This window comes from Durotheca rogersii (genome assembly GCF_024521655.1).
Source record: "Durotheca rogersii strain YMJ 92031201 chromosome Unknown GGS23scaffold_5, whole genome shotgun sequence".
Taxonomy (NCBI): Eukaryota; Fungi; Ascomycota; class Sordariomycetes; order Xylariales; family Xylariaceae; genus Durotheca; species Durotheca rogersii.
In genome coordinates, this window is record NW_026251236.1 from 2319604 (window position 1) to 2340787 (window position 21184).

The 21184-nt window shown below is 55.3% G+C and overlaps 10 protein-coding genes across 10 annotated transcripts; 4 read left to right on the forward strand and 6 right to left on the reverse strand.

The window, feature by feature from the left end:
* Positions 1-175: 175 nt before the first annotated feature.
* On the forward strand, positions 176-679 carry GGS23DRAFT_595086 (uncharacterized protein; the record flags this gene model as incomplete). Its single annotated transcript, XM_051518260.1, has 2 exons — positions 176-328; positions 395-679. 2 exons carry the CDS (start codon positions 176-178, stop codon positions 677-679), a joined length of 438 nt encoding a protein of 145 aa, XP_051374279.1.
* A 43-nt stretch (positions 680-722) lies between these two features.
* Positions 723-2532, reverse strand: GGS23DRAFT_433390 (Clavaminate synthase-like protein). The gene is made up of 5 exons (XM_051513870.1): positions 1780-2532; positions 1276-1590; positions 1074-1212; positions 915-1004; positions 723-863 (listed from the first exon to the last, which is right to left on the reverse strand). The coding sequence occupies exons 1-5, from the start codon at positions 2272-2274 to the stop codon at positions 766-768; spliced, it is 1137 nt and encodes a 378-aa protein (XP_051374280.1). The 5' UTR covers positions 2275-2532; the 3' UTR covers positions 723-765.
* GGS23DRAFT_433379 (HAD-like protein) lies at positions 2533-3946 on the reverse strand. The gene has a single exon (XM_051513869.1). The coding sequence runs from the start codon at positions 3667-3669 to the stop codon at positions 2791-2793; it is 879 nt and encodes a 292-aa protein (XP_051374281.1). The 5' UTR covers positions 3670-3946; the 3' UTR covers positions 2533-2790.
* A 1276-nt stretch (positions 3947-5222) lies between these two features.
* Positions 5223-6893, forward strand: GGS23DRAFT_433656 (uncharacterized protein). Its single transcript, XM_051513873.1, has 3 exons — positions 5223-5640; positions 5750-6000; positions 6146-6893. Exons 1-3 carry the CDS (start codon positions 5444-5446, stop codon positions 6760-6762), a joined length of 1065 nt encoding a protein of 354 aa, XP_051374282.1. The 5' UTR covers positions 5223-5443; the 3' UTR covers positions 6763-6893.
* Positions 6894-7624: 731 nt separating this feature from the next.
* Positions 7625-9608, reverse strand: GGS23DRAFT_604050 (Serine/threonine-protein phosphatase 2B catalytic subunit; the record flags this gene model as incomplete). Its single annotated transcript, XM_051519556.1, has 3 exons — positions 7625-8542; positions 8629-9218; positions 9431-9608. The coding sequence occupies 3 exons, from the start codon at positions 9606-9608 to the stop codon at positions 7625-7627; spliced, it is 1686 nt and encodes a 561-aa protein (XP_051374283.1).
* A 1169-nt stretch (positions 9609-10777) lies between these two features.
* Positions 10778-11298, reverse strand: GGS23DRAFT_433452 (uncharacterized protein). Its single transcript, XM_051513872.1, has 2 exons — positions 11122-11298; positions 10778-11063 (listed from the first exon to the last, which is right to left on the reverse strand). The coding sequence occupies exons 1-2, from the start codon at positions 11232-11234 to the stop codon at positions 10811-10813; spliced, it is 366 nt and encodes a 121-aa protein (XP_051374284.1). The 5' UTR covers positions 11235-11298; the 3' UTR covers positions 10778-10810.
* Positions 11299-11516: 218 nt separating this feature from the next.
* GGS23DRAFT_433438 (Trimethyllysine dioxygenase) lies at positions 11517-13736 on the reverse strand. Its single transcript, XM_051513871.1, has 10 exons — positions 13472-13736; positions 13258-13413; positions 13179-13196; positions 13054-13120; positions 12932-12992; positions 12787-12874; positions 12615-12735; positions 11938-12556; positions 11809-11880; positions 11517-11734 (listed from the first exon to the last, which is right to left on the reverse strand). The coding sequence occupies exons 1-10, from the start codon at positions 13528-13530 to the stop codon at positions 11655-11657; spliced, it is 1341 nt and encodes a 446-aa protein (XP_051374285.1). The 5' UTR covers positions 13531-13736; the 3' UTR covers positions 11517-11654.
* Positions 13737-13988: 252 nt separating this feature from the next.
* Positions 13989-16811, forward strand: GGS23DRAFT_433817 (uncharacterized protein). Its single transcript, XM_051513875.1, has 3 exons — positions 13989-14071; positions 14139-15306; positions 15416-16811. Exons 2-3 carry the CDS (start codon positions 14503-14505, stop codon positions 16694-16696), a joined length of 2085 nt encoding a protein of 694 aa, XP_051374286.1. The 5' UTR covers positions 13989-14071; positions 14139-14502; the 3' UTR covers positions 16697-16811.
* An 86-nt stretch (positions 16812-16897) lies between these two features.
* Positions 16898-19193, reverse strand: GGS23DRAFT_433785 (alkaline phosphatase family protein). Its single transcript, XM_051513874.1, has 3 exons — positions 19061-19193; positions 17348-19008; positions 16898-17291 (listed from the first exon to the last, which is right to left on the reverse strand). Exons 2-3 carry the CDS (start codon positions 18865-18867, stop codon positions 17099-17101), a joined length of 1713 nt encoding a protein of 570 aa, XP_051374287.1. The 5' UTR covers positions 18868-19008; positions 19061-19193; the 3' UTR covers positions 16898-17098.
* Positions 19194-19960: 767 nt separating this feature from the next.
* Positions 19961-21114, forward strand: GGS23DRAFT_559887 (emp24/gp25L/p24 family/GOLD-domain-containing protein). Its single transcript, XM_051515844.1, has 4 exons — positions 19961-20259; positions 20319-20507; positions 20573-20839; positions 20890-21114. The coding sequence occupies exons 1-4, from the start codon at positions 20107-20109 to the stop codon at positions 20911-20913; spliced, it is 633 nt and encodes a 210-aa protein (XP_051374288.1). The 5' UTR covers positions 19961-20106; the 3' UTR covers positions 20914-21114.
* The last annotated feature ends 70 nt before the right edge of the window (positions 21115-21184 follow it).

Here is a 21184-nt window from a genome sequence, read left to right on the forward strand (position 1 = left end):
ATGCAGCGAGCCGTCAGGTACCCAATTACATACCTTAGGTACCTCCTACCTGGACATCGTCGACACCACAGGAAAGCACCAAAATTTCGACGTCGACATATACCTTGGCCCGCTTCAGCTTGGTTGACTAGGACAGTATCTTCCTAGATAATTGGGGCCGTCAGGCTTAGCAACTATGGATGCCTCCCAAGTAATCGAAGCCCCATACCCGGCTCGGCTCAAACACGATACTGGCCCTATAGATGGAGTCCCTACCAAGGCCGGCGCTACGTTCTTTTTCGACAAGATAATCGTCACATTGTCACAGGAAGGAAGATTGTCCCAATGGGTACATACACACTCTCGAGACTCAGATAAACGTCTAAATCTGAAATGCTAATCAACTTCACTACAGATCCAAGTGCCGCTCTCGGCGCCGTCATCAGCCAGCGTCGACATGGCTCTGGTAAATGACAGCCTGCTACCGATGTCGCATCTAACTCCCAAGACGCTACTAGGCGGTGGCGGGGAAGAGCGTGAGGCCCTCGGCCAGCTGTACGCCGTCCAGATCGCGAGCTTCATCCTGAGGAAAAACCCGGACGAACGCCGCACGCTGGTCGTCTCGCTCGGCTTCCCAACCCTCAAGCGCGACCGCGAGGTGTTCTTCGACCTGCTGGAGCTCGTCCAAAAAGTGCTATGAAGTAAGACGGAAAGTGATGCTCAAACGGAAAGGGGAAGAGACGAGAAGGCGGCGAAATTGACAGGTACTACGCAATTCTCCCTCCGTCATGCAACGATCACAGTTGCACTAGGCTCCAGCGCCTTCTTCGCCTCTTCCCTCTTGAGAAATTCTTCCCTCTGCCGGCCAAATCTCAGCTGACACCCTGGGAGCGTGTCAGCCCGAATATTCTCAGCGAAGACGCGTGGGTACTTACAGTCACCACACGATATCGGCTCATACTTGGCCGGATTCGACTCCGAAGTACACGAAGGTACGACGCCTTCGACGCAGTTGAAATTGAGGCCTAGGAGATTGTAAGTTAGTCAATAAGCACATACGATAGGACAAGACAATTAGAGGGTGGTGTGCGTACCGAAGAAGAACGGCATGGAAACGCGTTCGGCAGTGGACTCATTCGTGACCCTGTGGACATTGGATACGTAAATGTCGTTGCAAAGCCGCATCATGAAGTCGCCGATATTGACTACGAAAGTCCCCTCGATCGGAGGTGCCTTTAGTAGGTCGAACGTTAACATATCAACTAGTTTATCTCAATCCAATCCTTCTCGGCTCACCCTAAGCCATTGTCCCTCCCTGGATAGCACTTGCAAGCCACCCACGCTGTCTTGCCATAAGAGTGTGAATAGCTGCAAGTCCGTGTGGCTCCCTAGGCCCACGAAGTTGTTTTCGGCCTCGTCGGTCGTTCGTGGTCGGTAATAATTAAAGACGCCGTCAGCCCCGGGATACGTGACTTTGTCGTCCCAATAATCTTCTGGCAATCCTAGCGAAAGAGCAAACACTCTGACCAGCTTCCTAGCTAGCTTCAAGCAGCTCCCCCAGTACGCGAGGCAGTCCTCCTTGAAGCGCGGAAGATGAGCTGTGCCCTCCCACTACGAGATGCCAAGTACAAGTTAGCAAAGGGGAATCCGGTTCCAGCTTAAACCCCCACGCCGTAGACAGGACGGCGAGCTTTATGTATAAATGTACCTAGATGAAACATAGGTATACTGTCCCAGGGTAAGGGGGATGTGGGCGCGAAGGGTTCGGGCCGAGAAAGTAGTAAGAGTATGGGTACGCACCACAAAGTCTTCGCCGCGGATCCAAGGTTTCACTTCCTCGGTGATATCGGAGATGCTCTGCGGATGCTCCGGGTCGAGCTCGGGGGAATAGCGGAACGAGAAGGACTCGCGGACGTCGACGCTCTCGGTACGGGAGATGCGCGATTTCTTTAGCCCGAGGTAGCCGTTGTAGTACTTGCTGTGCACATGAGAATCAACGAGGTCCTTCTTCTCCTGGGGCTGCCGCATGAAGGTGATCGCCTGCTCCCTGCACCGCGCGATAGTCCCCGGGGCGATGCCGTGGTTCTTGATGTAGAAGAATCCGTAGTTCGTCGCCGCCGCCCTGAGGCTGGCGGCAACTTGCTGACGGTCACTAAGCTCATCAGAGAACATGGGGGCCAGGTCGATGACCGGGATCTCGTCCGGCGTGCAGTCTCGCGGTGGATTGGGTAGGACGTCTCGGTAGACGACACCTAGACTGGACAGAAGCTCGAGCTTTGCGACTTCAGATGCCATGTTGCTTCTCTTTCTCCCGCCCTGAAACGAATATCGGAAAGTTCAGAATGTTAAGTCGGTCCTTAAAACTGAATTTCATAGAGGGTCAGACAATATTATGGCGAGTCGTGAGCCCCTTTATGTATCTTACACAAGACCGCGCCCAGTATAGACTTAGGTATTATTCGGCAGAGAGACATATCGAAGTGGGGGAGCATTTTCCCATGCCACTCCCCAATAGCAATTGACTAAGGCCCTTGCAAGTATCTTAGTTGAGCAGCAGGCGATGCTGCGGTTGAATTGGATACACCTAATGCGACCAAGTCGCTAGGTAGTTCTACACCCCGCCAGTCCTCCACCGGATACCGGCGGAGTCTTGGAACCATTGTTGAAATCTATCCCTCTATACGTTTCTGTCTAGTTCTTATCCATGTGTCCATGTTCCGCCGTCTAACACCGGATGCGTTTCGCATTCGCTTCTTTCCTTTCGAGGGCATGAATCGAAAAGAGGGGGGGGGGGGAGAAAAGGGGGGAGGTTTATGTTGGAGCAACGATGCCGTATCTCTCGTAGGGGAAGTTCTCGAGGCTTGGTAGCTGCTCGGCCCAACCATCGTCGATCGCGCCGCGCTTCTCGTCGTCGCCAATTGAGAGCGTGTCTGTCCTCCCCGCAAGCACCTCCTTCTCCTTGCCCTTGAGCTCGGCGGCGAGACCAGGATGCGGGACCCACACGACCCTCATGCCGGCGCGGCGGCCCGCCTCGACGCCGAGCACGCTGTCCTCGAAGACGAGGCACTCCTCGGGCGCGATCTCGGCAGTGCCCTCGGGGCGCGTCGCGTTGATGGACTGCAGCGCGACGAGGTAGATGTCAGGCGCGGGCTTGCCGCGGCCGGTCTGGATCCGCGGATCGTCACCAAGGACGCGGTGCGCGGCGGGGATGAGCTCGATCACGGCGCGCGTCGCCGGCCGCGATGTCTTCATGTCGTAGTTGAGGCGGGAACTGCTTGATGCGAGCCCGATCTCGACGGGAAGTCCGCGCGTGTTCCGGCAGTCGCCGCTGAGATGAGTGAGGAGCGCGGCAACGCCCGGCAGCGGCTCACACTCCGGAAAGTGGATGTGGTGCTGCTCGAGCTGCTCCGCCTGGTACTGCTCCCGCGAGATAGGCAGCCGTGCCCACTCGTGGAAAGTGTCGCCGTTAGCGGACCCGGGCACGCCCATCATGCGCGCCTTGACGGACCAGGGCAGACGCGGCCGCCCGTGCCGCTCCAGGACTATGTCGCTGCATAGCGTGTACAGGTCCTCGGTGTTGATGAGCAGCCCGTCCATGTCGAACAGGCACGCCCGCACCGGCGGCAGGTCTGTGGTAGTGCCGACGGTCGGGGGTGTCGACCCCGCGCCGTGATCCTGGGCCGCGGGCATTGCTGGAGTTAGACTGGGGTTGGAAGTTGGTCTCGTAAGGCCTCTGCCTCTGAACAGGTCCGGGTTAAGGCACACAACTGTTGCCTAGCAAGCTGTAGATAACTAGGTAGGTTGTTTCTCGCGGAACAGGGCAAGCGGTTCACATCAACAAAGAAATAGGCGGAGAGGGGATGGGAGTGCGGAGCGAGGAGGTAGAGCCAAGTTGGATCAACACCTTTGCGGACGGGGTTGATTGGTTGCCTACCTAGGTAGCCTATCGACGAATAGCATTATACCTATAGGTGGTTACCTACCTACCGTAAGTTTCTTATGATGCTAGGTGCCTGCTGGGGTAGTGGGTACCTATAGATAGGCCATATTACAGGCAGGTGGTGTAGGTAGTTAAGGCAGACCGTAGGTACCTCCTAAGCCGCTGGGCTTGACATCTGCATCCTATCCTAGGTAGGTAGGTAGGTAGGTAGGTAGGTAGAGGTAGGTACCCAGCGGCGTCTCTCCAAAATCCCGATAAACCCCTAGTTATATCCACCTTCACTAACCTCTCTGACTTCCACCTCATCACCAACTGTTTCCGAGCTCATCGTCCATCTCCTTCGCCACAACCCCAGAGAACGACCTATACTCCATCCCTTGTATCGGACCAGTCGTCGCCTCGAGCTGCTGCAATGCCCCTCCTTTCCAGAACCCTCCCGGTCTCCGACGACATCGAGCGTCACCCTTACGGCATCTCCAGTAGCTCGTTGCGCGATTCTCGGTGCAGACGTTTGACAAAAGGGGAGAGCGAGTATTATTCCATCGCACGGGTGCCCGTTGAACCAGAACAAGTGCATTACGTCCTACCATCTCCCCTCGTAAACTTGTCGCCTATAAACGTCGATCGTAGGAAGGGCGCGCGCTGAGAAGGCACCAATTCATACGCCTAACACTATTCCTACTATTCGTTCGGATGGCATGGAATGAAATATGGAATCTTCACATCTCTCGTCAAAAATCACCCTCATCCCAACTACCGTATCCATGTACGATTATAATGAGTGTAGGGTGGTATGTGGATCGGTGTGTTGTGTGTGTGTGTGTGTGTGTGTGCACGTATCTAGCATTAACACGATAGTAACCCTCCTCCACCGACGGAGAGGTTCGCTCTATATTGACCCGCGCAGCGAACTAGACATCGAGCCATCGGCCGCACTGCCGCCATTGTGGGGAAGCATCGCAATTCAACCGGCCGCTCACCCATTCCCGGGGCGGAGGCACAGGCACCAGGGGTCACCATCGTGGGGGGGGGATAGTAACAAACATGCATTCCCGACCGCGCGGAATTCGCCCGAGTACTAGAAGAGGCGGGAGCTTTTCTGACTCGATGCGATACTCTCCGTGCCGCTATCGTCGGTGCAAGTAAAAAGTGGGAAGGGAAAAATGGCGGGACTGGCGAGTAATCGGGTCGGATATGCCCTCACACTCCACACTGTCCGTGGCCGGAGGTCGATTGTGCGATCGTAGCACTACTAGTTCGCCGTCCTACCCCAGTCTACAGTCGGCTGATCCTACATAAAAGGAGCTCGATCGATCTTCTGACGTCAAGTTTCCTTCACGTCGCCAAGCAATACTACGAGATGAGAACGGTGTCTTCTTCCGCTCAGAAACTTAGGTGCATCTAAAGAATCCAGCGCCCGGACACATCAGCATAGGCGTAGCCGGTTCCCTGCGTCCGACGTATCAACCGAAGAGAATAACTATAGGTATACCTTCCTGTATCTCTATCGTCGTTATCATCACCATGGCCCCGCCGGTCCCCGGGTTCAAGCTCAACGAAAACGGGATCCCGGACTTCGACGACCTCCCGCTGCGGAAGGGGGATCCCCACCTCTCGGCATGGGGGCTGTACGGCGACAAGGACGAGCTCGGCACCCTCAACCGGCTGACTGATGAGCGGGTCGCCGCCGCCGCCAAGAGTGAGATCCGGACGGGGCGTAGGTACGCATGAACCCCCCTTCTCGTGCCTCTCGCTCCCCTCCTCCCTCCCTTCTCTGACAGAAGCATCGTCCATCGGAGCTGACGCGTGATGCGGGGTTTGTTGGAGTAGGATCTCGCTCAACTGGCCGCTCAACTCGCAGCAGTCGGGGCGGTCCTTCTTCTCGCGGCAGGCCTTCCACCAGGAGTTAATCCGCAAGGACCCGCGCGTCGTCAACGACGACGTCTGGTCCTTCAATTCTCAGGTCGCCACCCAGTGGGACGGCCTGCGCCACTACGCCTACCAGCGCGAGGCCCTCTTCTACAACGGCGTCACCCAGGAGGACATCCACGGCCCCGGCTCCACTGTTAACGGCATTCACGGTGCGTTCCCTCCCTCTCTCTTCTCCTCTCCTTCTATGAACTTCAACGCTCTGTGCCAGGGCACCCCGCCTGAACATATACATATATAGACGAAGGATACAAATAGAACTAGGTAGCCGGCTGACGAACCTACCTCCGCCAACAGCCTGGGCCGAGCAAGGCATCGTGGGGCGCGGCATCCTAGTCGACTACCACGGGTGGCGCACGGGCGCGCCGTCCCCGCCGTCCGCCAGCGCGGCCGCCTTCTCGCCGCTGGCACAGACCTCGATCCCGCTCGAGGACCTGCTGGCCTGCCTGGCGGCGCAGGGCACGGCGCCGCGGTTCGGCGACATCCTGTTCGTGCGGACCGGCTTCGCGGCCGCATACGCCGCGCTCACGCCCGACGAGCTCGCCGCGCACCGCGCCGTCGTCCCCCACCGCTTCGGCGGCGTCGCGCGCTCCGCCGCCCTCCTGCGCTGGCTCTGGTCCACCTTCGCGGCCGTCGCCGGCGACCAGCCCTCCTTCGAGTCCTGGCCCTCCGCCTCCGCTGCCGCCGCCTCTTCTCCTTCGGTCGACCCCGACGCCGACCCCGCCCTCGCCGGCCACGCCCTCCACGAGATCCTCCTCGCCGGCTGGGGCTGTCCCGTCGGCGAGCTCTTCGACCTCGAGGCCCTCGCCGCCCACTGCCGCGCCGAGCGCCGCTGGAGCTTCTTCGTCGCGAGCGAGCCCTGCAACGTCCCCGGCGGCGTCGCGAGCCCGCCCAACGTCCTCGCCATCTTCTGAGCCTCGACCCCCTCCTGCTGCTTGGGACAGCCAGGAAGGGAAAGGAAAATAGGGAGGGAAGAAAAGGGGGGAGTAGAGTGAGGTAGATCGCACGTCCGTCTACCAGTTCCGTTTAGGTTTCGATACTTGCCGCGTTATGGCTCGGCGCGTACTTAGCTGATTACGAGTGCGATATGGGGGCACGAAAACAAGGCCGGCTGGTTACGCCGGCAGAAGGGGGAGCGATAGGTATGCGTGTCTGACTGATAATAATTGCCCATAGCTATGGTAAACTGCAAGGCCTACAACACGATACGACCTGTGCTCCGTCCACAACGGAAAGCCAACATGTACTAGTAAGTCGATGACACGAAAGCGTTATTGAGGCCGTGACGTAGAGAGCATAGCACAACAAAGAGCAAGTAGCATAGCGTGTTCGGAAGGCTAGCACCATATCTCAAGGCGTCTAGCTCGGTTTTCATTAACGGTCTACCCGGTATCGTATGCGACACACCGTTTCTTCACCGTACACGTAGTTTTCGCCTACATAAGCAAACAGTCCCTGAAACTGTTTTCTTTTCTCTTGCTCGAACCCATCCTTTCCGGGGGGCCTCCTCTTTGCGCCTCGAAAGGATCCACCTCTAGACTCGACCGACAACGACTCAAAGCACCGCCAAAATGCTAACCTCGACAGGATGTTTGGATCTACTAGGCCAAGACAACTAAACTAGCCAGCACCGCTGCGATAAACGGAAACATCGACTCGATAGCCAGTTGCTATTTGAACGCTTAGATTGTGTTGTCTCCCCGGGCCGCATCAACGCTTCCGGTCGCTAGCTAGACGTTAGTGGAGAACAGCCACGGGGCGGGCAAATTATGACACTCACGTGCTGAGCCTCCTAGATAGAGTCTGTAGCTTCTTATCGTTATCGGCCTCCCGAGAGGCTCGCTCCAGCGCCTGCTGTCGTTCTTCCTCCTGTACTCTCACCACTTCTTCGTGACTTGGCGGCAGTCTTTCGTTTTGTATGTCGACTTTCCTGGCATCCTCGAACGTCGTGATAGCGTTCTTGATTCCCTCGGCTCCCAGCATTAGAGTTCCTGCCGGTAGCCGTCCGCCGGAAACAGTCTTGAGCTCCGTGACCTTCTCCGACTCCTCTCGCAGTACCTGGAATACTCTCGACAGCCTGCCGATGGCCAAGATCTTGTTCTTGATAGCTCGTCGCTTATACTCGATCGACTCCGGATCCGCGAAGGGTCCGGTGAGCGGAGGCGACTGTGGACCTGGCGATGCAGACATGGGCGTTTCCTCCTTGAGCTCCTCCTCGGAGCAGGTGCTCAATATGGCGATCAGCATATCAGTAATCTTCTCGCCTACGAAAGGCAACGACCAGGTGAAGACGTCCATAAAGTTGGGAAGCCAGTACGGGTGCGGCGTGCAGTTGAACTGCCTGATGTTCATCACGTTATTCTCGTACTTGAGCACCGCCGCCTTGTTGTTATAGACGTCGAGGTAGTTAGGTGCAGAGAAGATGGTCATGACGCTCGGGAAGCCTGTAGTCCTCGTCTTGCGGTACATCCGGTATCCAGCATCTTGCGCCTCGTGGGCTCGGATGATGGAGAGGAGGTTATTTTTCTCTAGAAACGCGCACGCTGCGGGATAGGAGAAAAAATATGAGCAACCGCGCACGTGGTTATGCATGAAGTACTCATTGGTTTTCTCCTGGCCGAAATCTTCCAGAGGATCGGCCCAGAGGATGTCGCACATCAAACCTTGAGTTGGTGGCTCCCGGAACCGGTCAATCTGTTTTATTTTTCATTCGTTCGTATTAGTGCCTACTTATAGCCCGCGGCGACGGCAGAATCGAAGGATGTTGTGCGAAGGCCTACATTTTTCAGGTCATCCAGCGTGTGTAGCTCGGGGCTCAGCCCCCCGTGGATGCAGAGGAATTGCTTGTTCATGACAGCAGCGAGCGGGAGGGAGCAGAACGATTCCATGCATGCTTCGTAGATAGCCTCAGAGTACTTGTGCTTGCATTCGAGCTTAAACGTGAAGTAGTCGGTAAGATGACGGCACTCGTGGTTCCCACGCAGGAGCCAGAGCGTCTTCGGGTAGTGAATCTTGAGCGACCACAGGTATAGCACGCATTCAATGCTAAAATAGCCTCGATCAACATAGTCGCCGAGGAAGAGATATCTAGTTTCGGCCGGGTCCCCACCAACTTCGAAAAGCTTCATCAAGTCGTAGTATTGACCGTGGACATCGCCACACACAGTTATCGGGGCATCCATCTCGAGCAGGTTAGGTTCGCTCCGCAAGAGCTCGGTGCCCGTCTTGATAATCCATAAGGCTTGTTCGTCCGTCAGCCGGCCCTCGCGGTAGAAGTGCTGCTTCAGGAAGGCGATGTCAGGCTTGGTACGAGTTTCGTCGTGGAAGAACTGCTCGTCGGTGGGCTTGAATGTAGCGGGCGCCTGGACATCTACCGTGGTTGGTTGGTCGGTTGGTCAGTCTTCCTTTTTTATTTCTTTTCCTCCTCGCCCTATTCTCCAAATGGCGGGGTAGGCGAGAAAGGAGAGATGACAAGACAGGGCATATATATGTATACACACACGCATACAGGCGCGAGCGTATTTGGCCGCGTGGGGGGATAGACGGAGAGGTAGACGGAGAGGTAGACGGGCGGAGACATACCTTTGCAGACCCGTTCCATCGTGCTGACTTGCGTGCCATCCTCCATGGTGTGGATGCTAAAGTCGATCTCCGGGAGCGGCTTCTTCTCCTTGATAGCGCGGATGGCATTGTCGACCTGGATGTTGCGCTGTCTCTCCACAGAGGGAGGGAGGGGCGCCTGGTCGTCGCCGGCTTCCATGGTGGGCGATGATGCGCCTTCGGCTACGGGGGACTCGTAGGGCTGGCAGCGTCCAGTAGCAACAGTCGAGCGGGATAGGAGTACCCAAGACGTTGGCGAAGGCAACAGTCAGCTCGACGATCTATGGGGATCGCGCGCTGGGCGGTGCTCAGGGTGTCGAATGTGGAGAGGAGCAAGTAGGCAGGCAGGCTAATAGGTAGGTAAGGGAGGAAAGTAGGGGGAGGGCGAAGGCAAGCAACGGAGACGACGAGATAAGTAGAGGAAAAAAGGGTCAAGGACTTAGCAGAGGCTTGCTTGCTTAGGAATGTCAGGCTCGGGGTGATGAGGAAAGGCAGATTTAGAGGGACGGATGGCAAGGCACGAATCGGACCGGAAGCTAATGGATGGACGTCCGCCCAATCTGCGCTGCCAACCCCGTACCAAGATATGTCTTAGCCCAGCTGCGCTATAGCTCGCTGGGGCCGTACCTAAGTAGCTTTCCTAATACCGTCTCGTATCTTTGCGCCACGCCGCCGGAGGTTGGGTACCTCGAGCCCTGGATGGCACCGTGGTGGGGGAAGGTACCTAGCGAGTACGAAGATACGGTGAGAGTTGCCGCCTGCACGTGCTAGGTTTGGGGTGGTCCTGGTGTATTGCTATACCTGCATACGTACCTCTAGGTACTATACATGCCTACCTCCTATGTGCATAGCCTCCCTAGAGAGGGTCTGCCGGGTTCCGCAAGCAACCCGCTCAGCCTGAGCCGCTAGCCAGGAAGCCTGGCGGGGAGGGCGCAGGTCCTACACGAGGTTAGGTTCAGTGAACAGCCTGCCCATGCATCATCACCCACCCCCGATGCCACATTCTTTGTTTCCCTACATCGGCTAAGTGCATACCTACCTCACTTCTGGGGTACCTAGGTAGGTATTGGTAGACCGTAATACCGGTATGCACTTACCGCCAATAACACCAGCATCCCTCATCTGTAAGCAAGCCCTTTCGAGATACCTACCTGTCGATTTTCTGGTTTGCAGGCACTGTGTAAATCCGATAGTATTGGTATGTCTTGATCACGTTAAATCAGCTTCGTGGCGAGCTCAGGTAGAACGGTTCGTGTCGTTCCTGTTCCTCGTTGAAATCGGAGAGGACCGGAATTAGTTCATGAAGATTGACACTCGATATTGTTTAAAGAAAAAAGAACTCGTCATCTGAGCACGAGTGTTCTAACAGAACCCGAGACATATATGACCGGCCCTACCCCCACCATGAGGGCCGGAAAGGGGCATGAAAGGGCATCGGAGCAAGATAAGACAAGCTGCTCCAACGAAGCTCCCATCCGGGTTGCCTAAGTGGTACAGTGGCCACTGTCGATTGATGCCGATGCCGGTTGTGTGACACGAAGCATCTGAGGAACTACCTAACCTAGTAGGTAGGTATAGATAGGTACCCTTAAGCTCCCCGGGCTCGCCTACATACCTACAAATATGCAAGTCAGGACTAAGCTCAGAGAGCGGCAAGAGAAGACGTCACATACCCCATCGCAATCTTGCCCTTCGTGAAATTCATAGCCTCGCCGGGGATGAAGTTTAGGATATCGGTACCGGTGAAGCCCGATGAAACCAAGTTGGCGCGCCAACGCCAACCCATTCGACGGCTAAGGACCTGCCTATGCCGACCCTGTGAGCTACCGACACCCCCCCCGCCACACACACACAGATATAATATAGGTGTGTGTATGTAATATATATATATATATATATATAGAGAGAGAGAGAGAGAGAGAGAGAGAGAATGAAACTTATATACGTATGGTGTCCTAAATCAGTTCCTATTGGTTCCTACAGAGTATCAAGAATGGAGGGCATGAAGCCGGACGTAGCTCCTACAGGCATGTTGGATAGGCTCTGCTTATCTCTCGAAGACGAAGTGGAGGCGAAGAGAAAGCCAACGATGGTTATGTCGGTCATGTATTCCGCAATGACGCTCATCGTGGCACATGCAGCTCGGCTATGCAGTCGAATGGGGGGGGGGGTGGCGTATTCTCCCAATTTCGTCGAATGCAATATGCTAGCCTATAACGCGCTTGAGGATCTCTTGCCGGGGGTAGTTAGTATTTCTCCATCTTGAGATAAAATCATCCCGGTTAACTAGAGGCGTAGACACGAAACATTAGCATAGAAAAGCGGTGCCGGCGCGAACTTGACGAAAGCATGAAACTAACTGTAGCCGCCACATATCCGTCGTACTCCGGTAAAGGCGCTTCTGCCATGGAGGACCCGCCAGTTGTCAAACACTAGAAGAGGGTATGTAAGTAGGAATCTTCGTTATACTGAGTACCATTCATGCTTACCCACTAGGTTGCCCGGCTTGAGCTGGAACCAGTATTCCATAGAAGGCCTCGTCAGAATGTTGTTCCACACCCTTGCGGCCCTGTACCATTCCGCCGGTGAGTATTCGGAGTCGAAAGGGACTACTCCACGATCATCATTATTCCACCTAACCCGGTGGATGTCCCCGGTATTTTCGTCTATTTCGAGGACCGGATACAACTTATCAGGAGAAATTGTGATTCCCTTGTTGCCGCTGGCATGCCAAGGTAGCTTGACTCTACTCAGCACCTCGAATGCCTTGGGGTCCTCGGCTCTTAAAATACTGGCAGCGTAGAATCCATCCACAAGCAGTGATTGCCCTCCTAGATTCGAGCTCCCGCCGTCCTTGGTGCTGGGGTCTGTATGCGAGAGAAGATGGAACGCCTGCAATCCAGCCGGATCGGTAAAGTAAGTGGTGTCAGTATGCGCGCCCAAGGCTATGTTGGTATAGGCCGTGTCCGCAAGTGCCAAGTCCGGGATAAAATCGTAGAAGCCACCGTAATGCGTCTGCCTGATAAAAGCAATCTTTTCCAGAAGCTTCTCGGTGAAAGAGGCGGACTCGGTTGGTACGCCCGCCACAAAGGCGAAACCATCGCGTTTCTAGGTACGCTAGTGAGAATGAACGTCTTATCCTCAAGCGGAGTGAGAGATCACCCACGATGAAATCTGTCAAGCGGCCAACCGTGTCGACTTCGTTTGCTACGATGTCCTTGTATTGCAAGGACGGCGGCCAAGCTGAGGAAGGATTTTGCGTTCCCTCTGCGCCAAAATACCTTACTCTAGGGGGTGTAAGTAAGGGTCGAGGAAGGGTCACATCTGGTAAAACGTACTCGACAGGCTCCGGCGCTCTCTTGTCAGACTTTAGATAAAACTCGAGGAAGTCCCAGGGGTAAAAGCTTTCGTGAGCGTCCGCGGACCCTGTGCGAGTGAGCCTACGGTGCTTCCTAGCGCCGTCCGGGAATCACAGAGTCTTACACCGAATCCTGACCCCGTCTTCGTTCGCTTGGACGTGCGAAGGTTGGATATCTTCGGGGATCTAATTCTGCTTTAGCACACAGATTATTGGATTATCGAAGAGACGGCCACGCTCTACTCGCCTCGAACGTGTTGAAGTTTCTCTGCATAGTATCCTGATGGACGCAGCTGGTACACCGGCAATTGTCACTTTGCAACGTGAGTCGCGAAGCCCGTGCACGCCGGCTCTCGGGCGGGATCCACGTACCGTAGCCAGATATTGGGGCTTTCATGGTGTTACCAGCAAGGCCTCAGCAGCAATGCTCAATTTGGAACTATCTACTTACAGGGAGGTCCGCTTAGCATCGCCAACGGCGTCCTGGTAGGAGAACTTGAGTTGGCCAGGCGAGCTTGAGACGAGAGGCTTCACCGCGGTCGTGGCCAGGGTCCTTAGGTGCAGTTGCACGGAATAACTCCAGTTGGGATGAAAGCCGGATGCCCGCCTGTAAAGAATCGTCAACAACGATCCTCGGCCAAGGGGGGCTCTACTCGATCACAGACCTCATAATACGGCGGGCGTATGTGGACATGTCCTGTCCGAGGCCCAGTTTGGAAGACATATCGGCCTATAGGAACAGTGAAGCTGCGAAGGTCCCAATACAGAACCAGACTATTGGGCAGTGGAAGGGATCGTGTAGTAGGAAGGTGATAGGTAGTGGCGGTTGAGAGCATTCGAAGAAGAAGCTTTCTGGCGAGCCGAGGGCGTGATCGATTATCGACCCATCAACTCGCCGGCCAGCCGTTGTACCTGCACAGCTAGGTACCTCGTAGCGCACCTTAGGTACCTAAGGTGCTGAGGGCAGGTCAAGGTCTCTAGGCAGGTATTACCTTAGGTACCTATAAGTGAAACCCGCTCCAATGCCAACTCACCCATTGTACCCGAAATTGGGTACCTAACTAAATTTTGACTAATGTAGGTACCTCCTAAACTTGGCTAACAGGTACCTAACCTTAGTGGGTTAGGTACCTAAACTCGACTCCGCATTCTCACAACGGAAAAAGTTCAGGCATTTTGATATTATAACTACCTACCTTCTTATATGAATGCCTAGGCATATATACAAGGTATCGTAAGAATACGCGAGGAAGCAAGTTGCTTTCGTGAGTTTCCTTATCCCTAATCGGCGCTCTCTCTTAAATATGCTGTAGGCATTAATTACCTAGGTAGGGTTAAGTCTGACCTGGGCTCTCGACCGAAGAACCTTCAAGCTACCTGCTACTGCTTTTACAACCCGTGTTAGCCTACAGCGTCCTTCCCCTTGATCCGAGCATATTGACAATGGCGACCAGGAGTGAGCGCGCGATTGTCTCTGTTGCGCAGAGATTAGTGATTCTACTACGTTCTCATACTATTGGCGCTTGTCTTTATTCCGTGCCGTCGAGATGGTTCCCAACGTGCGACATGCTCATAGAACAGACGCAACGGTTCGGGAGGCATCCGACATGGAATCGATTATATACCCCGAGAGATTTCAAGCGTGTTGAGACTGGCTGTCCCTGGCGAGCTAGCTCCTGCCTAGACATATACCGACATGGCCACGGTATCACCAGAGAGAGCGCATCGGATTGACCTGGAACGAGGCCATGCCGGGCCTAGTCGCCGTTCGAGAACCACCACTTGCGTGCGCTACTTCACTTACAAACTCGTCCCCTTATATGGTGCGCTCCTTATAGCCTTCGCTGTTGGCGCCGTCTTGATTGCGACTCTTGCTTTTGACAAGCCTATGCCTCACGAGGGGACGATTGTGGTGTCCATCCTCGTCGCTCTCTTCCTTCTTCTCTTCAGTATAGGGGGCGCGTATCTCTACCATAAGAAGCATTTCCCACCCCCGACGAAGGGCCAACATGCCGGTGACCGTCCCCCAGAGAACAGTTACTGGAAAGCGAAGACCAAGAGGTTGGGTCAACAACTCCGAGATAAAAAAAACGCTGCTAAAAGATTCGCATGTCGCCGTGATAGTCACATCAGAGCTGAAAGGGCCGATCCCTCGGACACAGAGGGATACCCGGCTAGGTCAGAGGGCGGTGAGGTTCCTCCAATCCGACAACCATCGCAAGAAAGGCAGTACCAGCAGCGGCAGCGGTTGGGGGGGCAGACTCATGGACAGCAGCCCCAGGCACCCCCATCCATAGTGATAAGTGATCAGTCGGGACCAAATTACACCCCAAGCCAAAGGGGCCCTGGACGAACAACCAATACGTCTCAACAGCGCCGCCCTTCTTATACCCCTACTGAGGGTACAATAATGGAGGAGGGAGAAGAAGAACCTCGCTCACCTAGCCGGTCCTCAAACGGCATGGGCGAACCAAGGTCGAGGTTGTCTTCGGATGGAGGAGTAAGTATCTAGTAATTTTTAGGGCTTCGCTGAGTGAGCGCTGCAGCAAATCCCTCCCCTATTCCCGCCTTCGCCCCTATAATAAGAGTGTCTATCTGACTGTCGAAAGGACACACTGCACCCGTTGACACAACACCCGGTGTTGTCCGGGCATCGCGTCGCTGGGATGACCGTGAACTCGCGAGCCCCGTGCCGCCCGCCCGTGGATAATGCGCCGCCCGGCCATCAGGGGCGTTCCCAATCAACACATGACACCATGGCAAACCATCAGGAGCTCAACGGAACTAGGGTTGAGGTCCCGCCCCCATCACTCCGGGCGCCAACTGCGTCTCCGCGAGCAGGATGGCTGGAGCCGGAAATGGGACAATGCCGCGCCTTCGTGGCGCGCATAGAGCACGACCGGTTGCTGGAACTCGCCGACGAGATTTCCTACAAGAACCTCCCGTGCATGACAGCGAAGGAAATACGGGCGGCTAAAATCGGGGGACGGAGCCTGCGCCACGTCGTGAACAAGAACACAATGCCAGAGAACATCCCCGGACAAAACATAGACGGATTGTCGAAATATAATTGCCTTCACGTTAGACGAGGACGGCGCGGACCCGGGAAAAAGGGGAACAGGACCTCGTTCGCTCGTGCGAGAGGGAGCCTCCCTAGGACCCCCTCCATGCCGAAACCGCCATGCCCCGCTGCCAAGAGTGTCGCCGGAAACAGTGAAGGAGACCGCTGCTCCTTGCCGTCTGCCCAGCGCTTCCAGGCCCTGCGGAGGAAGCGCAAGCATGAACGGTCTACCCCCGGTTTCTCAACGGGTCTCGCGGCGGCAGCGGTAGCGGCAGCTGCGGACGAACATGACGGGGAAGGAAGAGGGGAAGGAGAAGGAGAAGAAGAAGAGGAAGAAGAAGCAGAGGATACGAAGCACGCGCCTAGCGAGACACCTCCTCACCCCTCCCCGCCCTCGGAACCCACGCAACCGCGCCGCTACGGCCATCTTTCTCCCTCCCCGTCTTCCTCGCTCTCTTACTCTCCTTTTTCTTCGCCCTCCTCTTCGCTCTACTCTTCGGCGTCTGTCTCACCCTCGCCCCCGCTCTCACCACCACAACCAGTCGCCGCGCCCCCGCGGCGCGCCCGCGGACACGCGGGGTTCCATGGCTGCCGCTGGTGCCATGCCTACCCACACTGCTCATACCTCTACTCGCACTGCCTATACCCCTGCCTCTCCTTCTACGCCGATCCGAGCCGCGGCCGGGACGAGCTGCCGCCGGAGTGGGTCCCGCCGCGCAAGAGCAGTGCCACGCAGGCTTCGTGGCTGGGCTCGCTAGCGACGAGTGCGGGGCTGCGCGGGGTAAGTGTTGGTACTAACAACAACACCTGCTGCTGCAGTAGCGGCTAGGGTGTATCAGAAGACTGGCGTTACGGGACATACGAGGACAGTAGTAGGTACGGCTACGGCTGGCGTTTGGCACGGAGTGAGGAGAAGAGGGGTAGCACGGAGGAAGTGGACGCGAAGGGGAGGCGATGATGCTATGTAAGAGAGTCAAGCCATAAGCAAAAACAGGAGTTGAGCATCTTGAGTCTAGGAATTCTAAAGATCGTGACCTGCTGCACAGGCACCACACCACCATGAGGACGGGTATCGTCATGTTGAAAAAAAAAAAAAAGAAACTGGAAATAGGCCCAACTTCTGAATTATCATCTTTGCCTCGATATTCAGCGCGCCTACCTTCTGTGTGTACGCTCCACAGCGTGGCGATAGTCAGGGCCCTATATATATTATACGTTGAGAATACGGTGCTCAGACACCGAGGAGCCTGTTCCAGAGGGAGGTTGCGGTCCTGACGGGCTGCAATGGCGGCGGGGACAAGATCACTGTATTCCACTTATCCACGCCGTCGATATATATGGTATAGTTTAGACGGCTCTGCTCGCTCTCCGCTTGCTTCTCGATGGTGACGGCGCCAAACTTGGAGTTGCCCACATTTATGTATCTGCCCACGTTAGTACATCCGCCCACTACGCGTGCGAATATCCTCATATAACTTACTGGAGCTTAACATCCTCGTCGTCTGTCTGTTTATAGGTGCCGATGGGCGAATAGAACTGATTTAGAGGGCTTGCGGAGAATTCGTGGACTGTAACGGCCTCAGTCCACTCGCTGTCCTTGGGCGGCGGAAAAGCAGTCGCGCCAAACTCGTGTCGATCACCGGACAGAATCACGACACCGACTCCGAGGTTACCGGCGTCCCACATTGCTTCTAAAATCTTTCGACGCTCGGAAAGGAATCCACCCCAAGTGTCGCGGGTGTTCACCCGCCAATTCTTGGTGAATGGGACGGAGCTGGCAATAATCTTCCACTTCACTCCCTTGAGTTCGGGGCGGTGAAGCCAGTCGAGTAGATCTCCAAGTTGCGTCTCACCGAGCATCGTCTTGTTCGGACTATCGAACGGCTCGGAATTCTTAGAGCGATAGGTCCGAGTGTCGAGCATGAAGAAGCTGGCTGGGCCCTGCGTAAACGAGAAGTAACTTGCTTCCTTACGAGGCAGGAGACCTGAGCTTCCGGCCCTCTTCGCGGGCGGGGGGTTAACCTTGGTTTGATAATGATGCCACGGGTCCGCAGCCGCTTGATATATGCCAGTCGAGTTCGAGTCCCAGTCGTTAGAGATCTCGTGGTCGTCAAGCACGTGAATCCAGCTGAGGTTTTGGCCTACGGCGGGCCAGTCGGGAGAGGCGTAGACTTGGCGGTACTTCTGACGGTAGTCCTCGATGGAGTCGCCAAACCGTTTAGGCACGTCGATGTAGATAAAATCGCCGAGGAATAACATGAATTGGGCGCCCAAGTTCGGCAGAACCTTAGCCAGGTGTTTCATGCCGGGGAAAGCTAAGGGGTGGTCCATCGGGTTGTAGGGAAGTCGAGGAACGATGCACGAAGTAGACACGAAAGTAAATTTGCCATCGAATAGGTCCGGCATGGTCCCCGGCTTTGGGGCGGCTGTGAATTCGCCCGAGTGGTTGTTCGAGGTGGTCCACTCGTACACACGCTGCTTAGAGTGGCTCAGGGGAAAGCTGACCACTGCAGTATAATCGGTTTCGTTGGTGGTACGGCTTACGCCGCCAACGGTCTGCCAAAGAGGATTGTCAAACGGCGGCTTGGCATCCTTGATATGAATCCGAACCGTAATAGGCATCTTGGACTGGTCCGGCTCCCTAATCAACAACTTCGCCTCCGTGTCCGAAACGTACCCGACGCGGGCGAACGAGAGGTCATGGCTGGGATGGAATCGCGCGGGCGAGTAGACCATGTCGGTGACCATCAAGACACACGCAATATTGATTAGGAATGTGAAGACGGTCAGGAGAAGGCTGTTGGGGCTCGGGATTCCCTTTAGCAGGGTGACGATAGGACTCGGTTCTCTGGGCACGACTGTTGCGATCTCCTCTACGTCAACCTCCTCAACTACAACGGGCCCGTTTGCATTTCCATCGGCAATATCATCCTGGTTTACCACTTCTTCCCTCACTTCGACGTTGGCTGAGTCGATAAGCGCGTATCGGGATTCGGTCATGTAGCTCGAGATGAAAGTTGGGGCGTAGATTACGAAGAGGGTGTATATTAACGGAATAAAAGGCTATAGGCGCATATCAGTGTGAGGGAGGCGGCGCGGGCGAGGATCGCAAGGCTCGCGGCGACTTACGGGTACGGCGGCCTAACCCGTATTAGCGAAAGAGATGGCAGACGTAAGGGGGGGTAGCTCTTACGTATCGAAGGAAAATAAAGGAAGTAATTCTAATAGCTGCGGACGTGATCGCCGCGATATGAGTGGTAGGTTTCTCCATCGTCAACGACGTCGACTTTTCGGGATAGCAACTTGAATAGATGGGCGCAAAGGGGGAAGCAGCTGGGTCCTGGCCGCGGGTTCAAAGAGCTGTTCGTCAGGGCCTCGCCAGGCTGGAGCAGGGAGGGTGTGTCGATGAGAGGATAGCCTAGAGGTCAGAAGACAAGTAAATGATAGGAAGAAGCGAAACGGGATAGTGGTCTCAGTAGTCTCAGCAGCTGAATGCCCTAGAACGGCGTCACGGACCGGGCATGAGAAACGGAAGCCATCTAGGTACCTGATCAGGCTGGAGATCCGATGCTCTTTTTTTTTCTGGATGTAGGAATGTAGATGATAAGAGGAGGTTTAGGTAGGCTACGTCGCAAGCTCCCGGTTGTTTGTGGGCAGATGTTCGGTGCAGATTTGGGATGTGACGACAACGATCAGCTACATGCGCATTGCGTGGCTGGAGCTTCGACGGACGACAACCAACAGGTACTACGACACCTGGGCGTCATGACAACATCTTCCAAGCTAGCAACATACCGGGCGTCATGGAGGGAGCACCTCGGCGGAGAGCGAGCGCGGAAATATCTTGGCATCGTGTTATCGATCCAATTAGAGCATCCTGATTACCTACCTAGGTACCTACCTACATTGTCCCGGGTCGTTACCTCGACGAAACCTGCTGAATAGGTACCTGGTACCAAGTCGCCCGGCCCCACACCTGCGTCGATCCAATAAGGCGGATCCAAGGTCGGCAGGTCGGACCCGATGGGTCCCATCCGATGTACTCATCCATCTACACGTACGTACCCTCATGAACGAACGGACGCACGGGCCGAAAAATAATCCGCGCCATCTAGCGTCCCAAGGAGCAGAACGCCTGGGCGTTGCGGTTGGTGGATGTGCACCTGAAGCCTCTCGCGACAAGCTGTCCAGAAATCCTGACAAGCTTCGTAATCCTAAGTTGTGCGAAACAACACAACAATGAAGTCCACGCTTTACTCGGTCGGGCTCTTCGCCTGCCTCGCATCCCTGGTGTCTGCTACCGCTTTAACTTACAAGATCTCTGCCAACGAGAAGGCCTGCTTTTTTGCCGCCCCAGAGAAGCAAGGCGCCAAGGTCGCATTCTACTTCGCTGTACGTCTCTGCGCATCTCCGTACTCGTGGCCTAGGCTAACCGGCTCTCCTCGCTTCAGGTGCAATCCGGGGGCTCTTTCGACATCAACTACGAGGTGACCGGCCCTGGAGGCAAGGTCATTTTGGATGGGGAGAAGGAGCGCCAGGGCGATTTCGTCTTCACGGCCAACGATGTCGGAGAATACAAGTTCTGTTTCGATAATGACATGAGCACCTACTCGGAGAAATTCGTCGATTTCGAGATTTCCGTGCGTATTCCCCTTGTTGGCGAGAACCGCATACCCAAATCTGTGTTCTGACCCCTCGTCTGCAGGTCGAAGATGAAGAGCGCGCTCAGCTCCCATCTAAGCAAGGATCGACTCCGGAGCAGACCACCGTCCTCGAAGAATCTATATATAAGATCTCAGGCCAATTGTCAACCATCGCGCGGAATCAGAAGTACTTCAGGACGCGAGAGAACAGGAACTTCAGCACCGTCCGAAGCACCGAGTCTCGAATCGTTAACTTCAGCTTGGTCCAATGCGCCATGGTGGTTTGCATGGGCGGTCTACAGGTCTTCGTTGTTCGATTCTTCTTCCAGGTAGGTACCGAGTCGGGCCAGGCTGAGATCTGCGCTAATTTTGTCCTTAGGGCGCACGGAAAGGCTACGTGTAAATGGATTCGAAGCATCACGGATGGACGGGTTTTGCGGCGTATTGGAACACCGGTGGGCGTGGTGTGGGTAGCCAACACATTATGTATATATCATTGAAGGCAAAACAGGGTGGGATTTTTGAGCTGACCTATAGCCATGACTTCCTTCCATGAGCAAGTGATAAGAAACATTTACGAATATAAAAATTTATCTGTTACGGGATTTTTCATGTCCAACAGCCTACCTAAGTCGTAGTACGGTGGAGTGAATTCGTGACAGATCTAGACAGCA

Bases quoted from the DNA above. Each gene is read 5' to 3' on its own strand.
- GGS23DRAFT_433379 (XM_051513869.1), bottom strand. From the start codon at position 3,669: ATGCCCGCGGCCCAGGATCACGGCGCGGGGTCGACACCCCCGACCGTC.
- GGS23DRAFT_559887 (XM_051515844.1), top strand. From the start codon at position 20,107: ATGAAGTCCACGCTTTACTCGGTCGGGCTCTTCGCCTGCCTCGCATCC. The intron at 20,508-20,572 runs GTGCGTATTCCC...CCTCGTCTGCAG, and splicing joins TCGTCGATTTCGAGATTTCC to GTCGAAGATGAAGAGCGCGC. The intron at 20,840-20,889 runs GTAGGTACCGAG...TTTTGTCCTTAG, and splicing joins TTGTTCGATTCTTCTTCCAG to GGCGCACGGAAAGGCTACGT.
- GGS23DRAFT_433656 (XM_051513873.1), top strand. From the start codon at position 5,444: ATGGCCCCGCCGGTCCCCGGGTTCAAGCTCAACGAAAACGGGATCCCG. The intron at 5,641-5,749 runs GTACGCATGAAC...TTGTTGGAGTAG, and splicing joins GAGATCCGGACGGGGCGTAG to GATCTCGCTCAACTGGCCGC. The intron at 6,001-6,145 runs GTGCGTTCCCTC...CTCCGCCAACAG, and splicing joins CACTGTTAACGGCATTCACG to CCTGGGCCGAGCAAGGCATC.
- GGS23DRAFT_433438 (XM_051513871.1), bottom strand. From the start codon at position 13,530: ATGTCTTCCAAACTGGGCCTCGGACAGGACATGTCCACATACGCCCGC. The intron at 12,875-12,931 runs GTAAGACTCTGT...TCACTCGCACAG, and splicing joins AGACGGGGTCAGGATTCGGT to GGTCCGCGGACGCTCACGAA. The intron at 11,881-11,937 runs GTAAGCATGAAT...ACCCTCTTCTAG, and splicing joins CAAGCCGGGCAACCTAGTGG to TGTTTGACAACTGGCGGGTC.
- GGS23DRAFT_433817 (XM_051513875.1), top strand. From the start codon at position 14,503: ATGGCCACGGTATCACCAGAGAGAGCGCATCGGATTGACCTGGAACGA. The intron at 15,307-15,415 runs GTAAGTATCTAG...GACTGTCGAAAG, and splicing joins GGTTGTCTTCGGATGGAGGA to GACACACTGCACCCGTTGAC.
- GGS23DRAFT_433785 (XM_051513874.1), bottom strand. From the start codon at position 18,867: ATGACCGAATCCCGATACGCGCTTATCGACTCAGCCAACGTCGAAGTG. The intron at 17,292-17,347 runs GTAAGTTATATG...TAACGTGGGCAG, and splicing joins GACGAGGATGTTAAGCTCCA to ATACATAAATGTGGGCAACT.
- GGS23DRAFT_433390 (XM_051513870.1), bottom strand. From the start codon at position 2,274: ATGGCATCTGAAGTCGCAAAGCTCGAGCTTCTGTCCAGTCTAGGTGTC. The intron at 1,591-1,779 runs GTGCGTACCCAT...GGCATCTCGTAG, and splicing joins TCCGCGGCGAAGACTTTGTG to TGGGAGGGCACAGCTCATCT. The intron at 1,213-1,275 runs GTGAGCCGAGAA...GACCTACTAAAG, and splicing joins GGGAGGGACAATGGCTTAGG to GCACCTCCGATCGAGGGGAC.
- GGS23DRAFT_433452 (XM_051513872.1), bottom strand. From the start codon at position 11,234: ATGGGTTGGCGTTGGCGCGCCAACTTGGTTTCATCGGGCTTCACCGGT. The intron at 11,064-11,121 runs GTATGTGACGTC...GCATATTTGTAG, and splicing joins AAGGGCAAGATTGCGATGGG to GTATGTAGGCGAGCCCGGGG.